Consider the following 12,222-nt stretch of genomic DNA (forward strand, 5'->3'; position numbering starts at 1 on the left):
ACGGTCAATTCCTTGATTGCTCAAATACACAAATCCTTGATTGTTCAATTTCTCGATCGCTCAATTCCTTGATTGCTTAAACCCTCGATTGTTCAATTTAATGATCACTCAATTCCGTTCTCTGAGTATAACTCGGAAGGGTTTGGGCGAGTTGACAAAGCCAGCCTGGGCCCTAGTGTCTGGCAGAGGATCATGAGGGGCGCGGTGTACGGAATAGTTCTGCAGTAGAGTGGTTAGGTAGATGAGGAGGATCTGACGGGTCAGCTGATCCCCGGGGCAGATTCTCTTACCTGAGGGGCAGAGAGAAAATGGGGGGTGGGGGGTTACATAGTAAAGAACTCTTGAAGAAAGCTTCAGCAGAAGACGAAGCAGAAGAAGTAGAAGAAGAAGAGGAAGAAGAAGAAGAAGAAGAAGAAGAAGAAGAAGCTCATACCGTTCCCGAGATATTGTTAAATTACACCGAAAACCGTCAAAAAGCGGTAAAATGCCGCCAAGCGTTGCACCGGTCTTAACTAAAAGAATTATAAACTGAAGATACCCAAATCCGCACCCCTAATATACGCTCAGATACCTGTGTCTCTGAATAATCTGTATACTACGCGGGATATCACCGAGCTTATAACCCAGGTAAGAAAAAGAATCTTTCAAAACTTTATTGAAAGGAAATGGTGGAAAGAAGAACTACATATCGTCAGTAAGAAACAGCCAAAACTTGAGTTATTTATTTTTGAAAGAGGTTTGACAAAGGGAACTGTAAGAACGGAGGCCTTTTCGTCCCGAAATCGAAGATAGAAGGAGGACAGGATAGGAGAAGACTAGCCGTTCCGAGAACCTTACCTTCTTAGGATATAGATCGCCCCGGGCGGAAATCAAACCCCCCGACCTAGCGCTTACAAATTAAGGTTAACGCGGCACCCACCAGGCTAATTAAATATATTTATTTTGAGAATCAACCACAGAAAACCCCCTAATTGAGAATCCCCTAATTTGGCTGGCTAATCAGGGGATTTTTTCCCCCTCATGACATTTTGGTCAACCTATTTATTGCATTGATGGCGTTTTAAAAACCAAGTCCTATCTCCAATCAGAGGATTATATACATATACCACGGTGACTGCCAGTACCAAGTTCAAAGTTCAATTACACGCGCCGCGCAGATGAGAGGAAAACCAGCGAAATCTGGCGGGGAAATTCGATTGGATTGGAAGACATCACATGCCTTCAGGCACACTCCATTTGTCAAGGGTATAGGCATTGCCTTGCCCTTGGGATCAATTTAATTTGAAGAAACCCATTCACTGCAATTCTGACCCTGGGAATTTGCCTAATGTTGCCTTCCAATTCTCAGTCCTAGAAACTTTTTGTGTTTAAGAATACGCCTTTTTTTCCAAGAGTTCTGACAGGAGGAACTGTAACTGCTATGGTCTTATCGTCCCGAAATCGATGAGAGAAGGAACGGGATAGGAGAAAACCACCCGTTCCGAGAACAAACATTATCCGTTCAGGATAAAATCCGCTCCGGGCAGAAATTGAACCTGCGGCCTAGCGCTTACAAGGCAGACGTGCTAGCAACCAAGTAACTAGGCTGGTTTGTCATTTTCTCTATCGCTAGAAAGTGCTAAATTATTAGTTTCAAGCTGTAAGTACCTACCTAATTGGAAGATAATTTGCTTTTGTATGTTTAATTTCGATGATGGTTTTAAGATTATTACTGAGTAAGCATTAAAAAGATAAACCTAATGCCAGAATGTTATAATATTTTTCTATCTACCTACCTACCTATGATTTTAGGATAGGAAAATGAATCTTTTTCTTAATTGACGATATAATTACATGTATTTATTTTTTCGACATTTTATTCAAAATTCATCAGATGTAAATAGTAAATCAATAATATTTTGTGTAACTTTTTTTATGGACTTTTTTTCTACAATTTTGATTTTCCCAAAGTTAAGTTATTTGTACATAAAGTAAGGTATTTTAATAATTAATTGTACAGAAGATTGTGAGCTTTTTTGTCCTATAATATTATCTCCATCTTCCCCTCCTTCTCCTTCTTCTCCCTCTCTCTCTCTCTCTCTCTCTCTCTCTCTCTCTCTCTCCCTCTCTCTCTCTCTCTCTCTCTCTCTCTCTCCCTCCCTCCCTCCCTCCCTCCCTCTTACTTTTTCTCCTATTGTTCGTCTCTCTCTCTCACACACACAATGTTTTCTTTTCTCTTTTGTCAGTGGCGTGTTTTGTTGGGAAACAACGCCCCACCAGAAACCAATATTAGTGGAGATGCTAAAACACCCGACATTAAAGCCCGGGTGTACAATAGCCCAGTGGTAACGCGCTTGCTTGCCATGCAGAAGTACCCCCATTAAAAGTTAGATCGTAGCTTAGGGAAAGAATTATGATATCATTAAAATGTAAATTAATAAAAATAAAGCAAATATTATCAATCAATCCCGGGTTCGAATACCGCCATCGACAAAAATTGCACTCGTGTTTGGATTGCAAATATTTCAACGGGTTACTTTCTGGTGTTCTCGTGTTGACCCAGCAAGCAGCACCTAAATGGGAAGTATTGTGTCTCTTATGGTCCGAACATACGGAGGAAGGACATACATACATGCTATCCACCAAAACCAACAACTTCTCCACTACTGTCTGAGTTCCAAGTTTTTTTTTTTTTTTTTTTTTTTTTTTTTTTTTTTTTTTCCTTTTTGGGTAACTTTAAAAGGTCGAAAATTCAATTTTTAATTGCCGTTCTAATGAAAAAGTTCAAAGAGGTATGAATTATGACGTCATCACCTAAGGGAGCGTATGCCGTGACGTCAAAGTTCACGATTTACCGGTATTTTTTAAATCGATTTATCTCGGTATCTAGAAGTCGAAAAAACAACCAACGTCAACTGAGAGGAAAGTTTCGGTCGAACCAAGAGTTCAACCCGGGGCCTTCCGTCTGCAAAACAACAAACAACACTCTTGCTTCGGGTTGACGGGCTTTGTTAACATTTTCTCATCGCATTACATTCCGATCTGACGTCCGCGATATCATCAGAACACAGAAGATAGAAAGTCTGATGCTATCTTTACTATATCGGATTAGCCAATGTTACCAATCATGACGTGACTTTACAATATAAAAGGAATAAAAGTTCGCGAAATATGGAAATATTAGCGATTGGAATTGCGACTGGCATTAGCAGTGGCGGACGACTGAATCGGCTGATAAGTATGGCAGGCGAACGGTTGATGAATCAATGTTACCAATAGCCAGCCGAGTTAGCTACCCGCGCGTCTGCCTTGTAAGCGCTAGGCCGCGGGTTAGATTCCCGCCCAAGGCGAAATTTATCCTGAACGGATAATGTTCGTTCGCTGAACGGCTGGCTTTCTCCCATCCTGTCTTCTCTCTTCGATTTCGAAACTATAAGACCTTGGCAGTTTAGTTCCCTCGATTAAACCTCTTGAAAAAAAATCACTGTTACAAATGTGGAAGATAGAACTTGTTACAACTTCTATTTATTGGAAAAAAAAACAACAACTTTAGTGTAATTCCTTAAAACTTAAACCCATACAACTATTCAACTGTGCATACAACTGTAAAGTTGTAAAAGTTATTTATTGAAAAAAAAAACAACAACTTTAGTGTAATTCCTTAAAACTTAAACCCATACAACTATTCAACTGTGCATACAACTGTAAAGTTGTACTATTTATTGGAAAAAAACAACAACTTTAGTGTAATTCCTTAAAACTTAAACCCATACAACTATTCAACTGTGCATACAACTGTAAAGTTGTAAAAGCTATATCCTTCAAATCATATTTACGTCCTGTGTGTTCCTCAATAAATAGCACACGTCATGAAATCAACATCATCGCATCTCTGAGAATGCTAAATTCCAAAGTCCACCCATCTACCTTAGACGTCGACTGTCATCTCATCACGACCAAAAGTCTTACAATAGATTCGCCGTTATTACATAAACCAAAGAAGAACACAAGGTATACCTACACACATTTACGAGCATTGTTCATGCTTTGAATTTCATCAAATCGTTGGGGGTTATCAAGAAAGGTCAACGAGGGTTTATATCAGAGATACTTCTGAGCAACTTCAAAAAAATGTTTTTTGATCCATAAACAATTATGTAAAAATTGTAAAACATCTCCCTTGGAATTTTTACTTTCTATTACCCTTACGTATAGGGAACCTATACAAGGTAATGAGAAAGTATTGCAATCGGTCCAAATTTTCAAAAATTTTAGATCCATAAACAATTATGTAAAAATTGTAAAACATCTCCCTTGGAATTTTTTATGGTGGTTTAGTAGTACTGCACTATGCCAAGTCAATAAAAAATAAATTAGGGGTAGGCAAAATATTGAACAGATTTGGAAGGATGTCAGCAGAATGAAAGCCACATTTGTAATTTTTCTGGGGTTTCCTTGCTACCGTTTTGGAATCATTTACATACTCGTATGTACCTGCCTCGGTGGCGTAGTGGTCAAGACACTTGCCTGGTAAACAGGAGGACGTGGGGTCGATTCCAGCCGAGGCATACAGTATAGCGGAGCTATACTAGTAATGAAAGTATTGCAATCGGTCCAAATTTTCAAAATCGGGTAAATTAGGGGTAGGCAAAATATTGAACAGATTTGGAAGAATGTCAGCAGAATGAAAGCCAAATTTGAAATTTTTTTGGGGTTTCCTTACTACCGTTTTGGAATCATCAAATATCTTTCATGAACTTATTAGCACTGGCATTTCGATGAGCCGAGGCTGAAATGTTTGAGAAGAAGAATGAAGAAGTTTTTTAATTTACAGAACAGCAAGAACCCGAAATTGTGAACTTTGGATTAGGTAGGTCGTAGATATGAAGAACAAAATAAGAATGTAGGTAAAGAAGTTAAATAATATCTATCATGTATATCAAATATCTTTCATGAACTTATTAGCACTGTCATTTCAATGAGCCAAGGCTGAAATGTTTGAGAAGAAGAATGAAGAAGTTTTTTTAATTTACAAAACAGCAAGAACCCGAAATTGTGAACTTTGGATTAGGTAGGTCGTAGATATGAAGAACAAAATAAGAATGTAGGTAAAGAAGTTAAATATAACAATTTATTGATGTGCTGCCCAATGTCTGGGTTGCCAGATGACAGAGCATACTACTCAAACAGATATGTTACAGTCGAATTTCGTTGTTAGCGAACGTGGAACAAACCTAGGTTACCAAGCCGAAACAAATGTTAGGTAGCTTGGTTGGTAGCGTGTCTGCCTTGTAAGCGCTATGGGCCGAATGCACAGTCGTTCCTAAATGATTTAGGTTCCCTTTTTCCTCAAGATTTCCTATTTCCTTAAGGTATCCATTTTCCTACCTATGTTGTTTATTTTCTTCTGATTTAATACTTTGATTTTTAGTTGCTATGGATACAATATACACTGAAATGCAAAAAAATTAGGACAGTTTTCATTGAACATCGTTACAGCCATTTTAAAGTCAATCTGTTCCAAATTTTCTGCACGTCAGTGTATTGAAATTAAAATGTAAAAGAAAGTCGGAAATACACATTGCGCTTGCGTAACCAGGAGGGGTTTAGGATCCACTATACATATGAAATATGAATTTTAGGAAATTTCTTATCATTAAGGTACGACTGATGTGCATTCGGCCCTTAGTCGCGTATTTGATTTCCGGGCGGTCGGGGCGGACTATATCCTGAACAGATAAGGTTCGTTCTCGGAACGGCTGGTTTTCTCCTATCCTGTCTTCTTCCTTCTCTCTTCGCTTTGGGGAAGATAAGATCTTAGCATTTACATTTCCCTCTGTCAAAAGTTGTGATAAGGACCTATTAGGCGTACCTTTAGGGATCCGATAGCCATAGAAGTCAGTGTGTTGAGTACACCGATGTGTGGCGGTCATGGGAGCGATCGTGTTAATTCGTATCACTTCGTTAATCACCGCCTGTAGATAGTGTAAACGGTGCTTGTCCGTGCCCAGGTGGATCTTACGAGTACCTGGAAATGAATAAAGAGTAAGTAATTAAGGCCCGTTCACAATTGTGAGTTTCATGGTCTGTGGCGTATAATATCTCTAGATTCCCTAACTTTTTTGACTTGGCGGGGCGCTACCGCGCTTCTTAACACTTCCAAATTCTTAGCCTGCACCTGCAGAGCTATGTCTAGACTCTAGATGATGAGTTCAAATAAGAACGAAACGCTCTCTGTTCTCAGAACGAATAAGAACGAAACGAATAAGAACTAGATGATGAGTTCAAATAAGAACGAAACAAAACGCTAGACTGCTCTCAGGTGTAGGTATGGCTAAAGTCTAAAGGTGTGTCCAAACATGGTTGACGAGGTGATAACTGATAAATCAACAACAGGTGCCGCACCCCAAGAGACGCTAGAACAAAATCTAGCAACATTAATGTGCAAAATTTATTTTGCTACAGCAGTCGACGAGTTGCCGAGGCAGTGTCGACGTCGATTGATGTCCGGTCATCTATGTGTGGACACACCTTTATACCTACTGGCTACTGGTAGGTAAATTCTACTTACCCAGTACTTCATCTATTTCCTTGTGTAGTTTATCCTGAACCCACGGATTCAATATCAAATACATGAAGCAGAACTCCAGGATAGAGTTGACAGAATTGACGGTAGCAGCGATAAAATCCAGGCCGATTATAGTCAGATCATTCTCTGTGGAGGAAGAAAGAGGTAACGTAACGGTATAGGCTAGAGATATTCCTTGCTAAAGAAATAGCAAAGGATGAGTGCAAAGGGCTTCCACTCGCAAAATTTGTAGCCAAAACCAAATGTCAGCCCAAAGCAATCACCCTAGCTAGGGCTGATTGAGAGGCTGACGAAAAACGCTGACCCCCGTCTGAACATGGGAAAAGGCGAAGAAAAAAAAATAGGTTAGAAGAAAAAAAAATAATAAATAAAAAATAGGTTAAAAAGACAATTCCCGAGGACCAATTTCACTTTTTATCTATCCTTATCTCTGTTAATTCCGCCCGGTACGGATTTTATCTTAAATGTTAGGTTCGTTCTTGGAACGGCTGGTTTTCTCCTATCCTGCCATCCTCCTCTCTTCGTTTTCGGGACAGACCTTAGCAATTACAGTTCCCTCTATCAAAACTCTTCAGTAGAGGGAACTGTATTACCTATAACAACTGAGGTCTTATCGTCCCAAAAGCGAAAGAAGAAGGAGGACAGGACAGGAAAAAGTCAACCGTTCCGAAAATGAATAATGAGCCTTATCTTTTTTAGGATAAAGTTCGCCTCTGGCGGGAATCAAACCCGCGACCTAGCGCTTACAAGGCAGACGAGCCACCTTCCAAGCTAACAATGCTTGATATTATAACCTTGGCAAAATTAATAAAGGGCTCCTTCATTATCCGGCCCGGGCGGGGATCGAACCGGCGACCTAGATCTTGGGCTGCCTCATCACAAAATAATGTAAAGTACTCACCCGACATGGTATTGGTAGCATTATGTTTCATTTCGTTCAGATAATATTCCACCAGATAGCGCGAGTCTTCAGCACTATGCTCGCTCAGATTTGGTTTGGTCTCCTCGATACTTTTCTGAAAATAGGCATTCAATATTCAAGAGCCAGCCTAGTTAGCTTGGTTCGTAGCGCGTCTGCTGTGTAAGCGCTAGGGGTTCGATTCTTGCCTGTTCTCGGAACGGCTGGCTTTCTCCTATCCTGTTTTCCTTCTCCCTTCTCTTTCGGGATGATGAGACCTTCGGTGTTACTGTTCCCTCTGTTCGTTCTCACAGTTCCTTTTAGGACGGTATAGGTAATTTTATGTATTAGGTCTGGCCTGGGGAACCTAAACGGGAACCAGCTTAGTTTGCTTGAGGGACTTTAAATAGGGAGGACATCGGCCTGAAATTTTCCATTCTAAAGATATAGCAAATATTGAGGGCGAAGAGCTCCACTCGTTTTTTTTTTTTTTTTTTTTTTTTTTTTTTGGTGGGCAAAACCAAATGTCAGCCTAAAGCAACCATTCTAGAGCTGATTGAGAGGCTGTCAAAAAAGCCGATTCCGTCTGAACACGGGAAAAGGCGAAGAAAAAGAAGTTATCGCGCATCGGAAACACACAAAAGAAAATCACTGCACATTTCTCACTCACCTTCATCATTCCCCGGACTTCGCGAATGAAATCAAACACATTCTCATCAATATTTCGGTACTTCCTCACTAACTTCTTGAGTACAGGGAAGCTGTCTGTCACACTAGATCCTGCTAGAACACCCAACCTGTAATTATATAATTCATAGATATAGAATAGAATGGAATGGTATAGAATAGAACAGGGGTTCTCAACCTTTTAGTAAACATGTACCACTTGAAATTTTCAGAGATTTTGACGTACCACCTTATATTTATATATGGCTAGCAAGGTGGAGGTTGCAAGATCGAGACCCACTTATGACATTTTTTTTAATGATGTTTCTTGATTCGTTCAATAATAAAATCACGATTTTTTTAGTTTCTTATCAATTATTTTGATTAATTATAGTCACCCTGGGCGAAGCCGGTACGGCAACTGAAAACGTCAAAGCCTTAAAGAGGGACACAGGGACCCAAGTCAGTAAATGGACAACTCAACAGGGAGAAATTCCATGCTATTGTGAAAAAGAAGAAACCGCTTCTGAGTGATAAGAATATCAAAAGAAGAAAAGAGTTCGTAACTTTCTTCTTCTTCTCCTTCTTCTTCTCCTTCTTCTTTCTTCTTCTTCTCCTTCTCCTTCTCCTTCTCCTCCTTCTTCTTTCTTCTTCTTCTTCTCCTTCTCCTTCTCCTTCTCCTTCTTCTCCTTCTCCTTCTTCTTCTTCTTCTCCTCCTTCTCCTCCTTCTCCTCCTCCTTCTTCTCCTCCTCCTTCTTATTTTGACCTTTTTTCCATGTTTAGTTTGCAAAAGGTTCAAGAGACGTTAGGGAAATAAGGGTCTGGATGAGTTTAAGGGAAGTTTCAGGATATTTAGGGCCGAGTGGGGGGGGGAGTTTCAGAGATATTTAGGGTCGGGTGGGGGAAGGTAAAACCCTTTTCTTTAGAAACAGAAACATGCAAACTTTAACTTTTACCCCGAAAAAGTTTTTTTTTTCTCTCTCTCTCTGTTTAAATCTATTCTCTGTAACTTTAAGGTAAAAAACAGAGAGGAAATGAGTTTCTCTTTACATCCTCTCTCCTTCTCTCTTTTTCTTTTTCTCTCTCTCTCTCCGTCTCTCTCTCTCCCTCTGTCTCTCTCTCTCTCTCTCTCTCTCTCTCTCTCTCTCTCTCTCTCTCTCCTTCTCCTTGTTTCCTGCTAGAATGAGACTGAAAAGTCCCTTTACTCCCGCAGTCTAAACAAGGTCTCGTTTATTTTATGGGTTAAATAACATGGTATTTGGTATAACAAAAAAATTTAGGACCTTGCTTAATACCTAAAAAAGAAAAAAGATTCATGGTTCTTCTTTTTCTTTAGATAGGGTAATAGAGGGGTTGGATGGAAGAGAATGCCCTAGGCAATAATCCCACCCCTGAGTTCGGATTTTTTCAATATTTGTATTTTTTTTTTTTTTAAATTTAATTTTCGTTTTCATTTGTTATTCTTGTTTTTCTGTTATCATTTTGTTTTGTGTATTTGTAAATAATGTAAATATTGTTAAATCTTAATAAAGAGTTAAATATATCATCATGATTCATTTGTGGTGAAGCTGAGAACTTCTTCACAATTTTTGTGGATATCACAGCATTATTAATAGCCTCCTGTACTATTTCTGACATACCTACCTATATCTACAATTTTTCTTTTTACTCTGGTAATACCGCCACTGGTCGCTACTCGATTGAAGTAGCTACTCAATTGTCCTCACGAGGCTGAGTGCATCCCGAACTCCAAGCACAGAGCCGAAAAAAACCTCGGCCCCGCCGGGAATCTAAAAGTTTCGTGTCGCATCCTTGTCACATTAAATTTGACAGCTACATACCAAATTTCAAGTCTCTGACTCTTATCGTTCTCGAGATATTTTGTTTACAGACAGACACACACACGAACCAATGGCTGAAACTTTAGCTTTAGGCTCTAGGGACCTCAAAACGTGTTTTGGCTTTAAAAACTGACCATCGAAAATTTGACCCGATTACATTACTTTCCTTCCTATAGGATAAGGGAAAAAAAGAGAGAGAAAATCCTCTTTGAATTATAAATGGACATGTTTTGGGTTTCACCACTGTTGCACTCACGTGTTTCACCAACATGTTTCACTCACCTGTTCCGAATGGAAGAAACATCTGAACCTTCTCCAACTGTTGTTCATCCGGACTCAGGAATCTCTCCGGCTTGAATTGATGTGGATCCGGAAATATAGATTCATCATAGAGTAGAGACCAGATTGAGACGAAGATCAGAGTATCTGAGAGAGAAACAATGGAGCAGTTGCAAATGGGTAAAAATTATAAATAAATGGTCGATTTTTATGTAAAAAGTTGGGAAAAATCCAAATCTGAGGTCAAAACTCCGAAAGCGTAAGGGGGTAGAAGTGTCTAAAAGGAAAGAGAATTGATGAGAGGAAGGGAGATAGAAAGAGAAGGGGTGTGGGAGAGAGAGAGAGAGAGAGAGATATGGCTTAAGGAAGCCCATGTTGTATGTATTAAGAACATAAGGGGTGTCCCCACGGAAATAGAAAAAAAAAAGTGGAAGAAGAAGAAAAACGAGTAGAAGAGAGAGAGAGAGAGAGAGAGAGAGAGAGAGAGAGATTATAAGGAAGCGTTTCTATGTACTTATTAGTGAAAACATGATTATGTACATATAACTTATGTATTTTATGTTTACGGGCATAAATGTACCATATAATTAGGTACATAATACATAATTATGTGTTCAGGTACATGAAAAATGTATCTACAGTACATAATTTTGTATCCTAATTGGGTACCTTACTACCTAGGTACGTATGTAATATTATACAGGGTTAGTTTAATAACCTAATTAGATAGCTAATAATAAGAGACGTACCTACCCATACCTGCCTCGGTGGTGTAGTGGTCAAGGCGCTCGCCTGGTAAACAGGAGGGCGTGGGTTCAATCCCAGCCGAGGTATGGAATACCTACCTCGGTGGTGTAGTGGTCAAGGCGCTCGCCTGGTAAACAGGAGGGCGTGGGTTCAATCCCAGCCGAGGTATGGAATACCTACCTCGGTGGTGTAGTGGTCAAGGCGCTACCTACCTCGGTGGTGTAGTGGTCAAGGCGCTACCTACCTCGGTGGTGTAGTGGTCAAGGCGCTACCTACCTCGTCCCTCTGGGTGTAGTGGTTAGCGCGGTGGACTTCGGATCTGGAGGTTGGTGGTTCGAGTCCAAGCCAAGTCATAAAACTTAGCGTAGTGCATTGAGCAGGGAACGACATTTGTGACAAGCATTTATGCTTAACACAATTAAAATTCCTTCCTTCCTATTTCCCTCTGGGGTAGAAATATTGATTCAACTGTAAGTTTTGTTTGTCGTCTCGACAGCGAAGATAGAAGGAAGACAGGATAGAAGAAAGCCAGCCGTTCTGAGAACGAACCTTATCTGTCAAGGGTAAAGTCCGCCCGGGGAAGGAATCGAACCTGTGACCTATAAGCGATCACAACGTAGGTGTGCTACCCACCAAGCTACATAACTAAGCTGGCCATTTTTAGCCCGTCCTTCCTTTATTAAATTACAATAGTAATAAAAATAGAAAGTAAAAAGGTATAGGGACGGACTATTGTATTCGCTTCGGTGTCTGTCTGTCTTTTTACCAGGAACACGAAAGTGGTGATGCAAATTTTGTCCAAAAAACCAAAAAGGCAAAAAACAAAAACAAAAAAAAAAAAAACAAAAAACTGGTTGTTTGGGGGATTTTTTTCACATTTTCTCACACAAATGATCTCTGATCTTGAAATTTGTCGCGACGACCTATGAACTCAAAGCGAGAAAGATTTAGATAACAAATTAGGTAGGTACATGGGTACTGATTCTCTTTAACCACGATCGAATAAACTACGGGCTAAAAAAATCCCCGGAGGGACGGGCCATTTTGTAGACACCCTGGCACACTAATACAGTGTGTACTTACATATGCAGTCCGTCTCCGGAAGTACGCTATGAAATATCCTCATCAGGACGTATGAGTGTGGCGCTCTACTTTAGCTGAACACCCTGTATATGTCCCCCCGTTACACTTGTCATGCTACAAGCACGACATACTACGAACAC

General features: G+C 39.9%; 1 protein-coding gene across 1 annotated transcript; it reads right to left on the reverse strand.

The window, feature by feature from the left end:
* Window positions 1-108: 108 nt before the first annotated feature.
* On the reverse strand, window positions 109-12,125 carry LOC103524959 (cytochrome P450 2U1-like). Its single transcript, XM_026820210.1, has 9 exons — window positions 12,083-12,125; window positions 10,256-10,399; window positions 8,538-8,553; window positions 8,137-8,263; window positions 7,470-7,584; window positions 6,551-6,694; window positions 5,839-6,007; window positions 5,424-5,431; window positions 109-290 (listed from the first exon to the last, which is right to left on the reverse strand). Exons 1-9 carry the CDS (start codon window positions 12,123-12,125, stop codon window positions 109-111), a joined length of 948 nt encoding a protein of 315 aa, XP_026676011.1.
* Window positions 12,126-12,222: the final 97 nt, after the last annotated feature.

This window comes from Diaphorina citri, unplaced genomic scaffold (assembly GCF_000475195.1).
Source record: "Diaphorina citri unplaced genomic scaffold, Diaci psyllid genome assembly version 1.1 scaffold129, whole genome shotgun sequence".
Taxonomy (NCBI): Eukaryota; Metazoa; Arthropoda; class Insecta; order Hemiptera; family Psyllidae; genus Diaphorina; species Diaphorina citri.

Bases quoted from the DNA above. Each gene is read 5' to 3' on its own strand.
- LOC103524959 (XM_026820210.1), bottom strand. From the start codon at position 12,125: ATGAGGATATTTCATAGCGTACTTCCGGAGACGGACTGCATAT. The intron at 10,400-12,082 runs GTAAGTACACAC...TTTCTCTCTCAG, and splicing joins TCCGGAGACGGACTGCATAT to ATACTCTGATCTTCGTCTCA. The intron at 6,695-7,469 runs GTGAGTACTTTA...CTTCCTCCACAG, and splicing joins TGCTACCAATACCATGTCGG to AGAATGATCTGACTATAATC.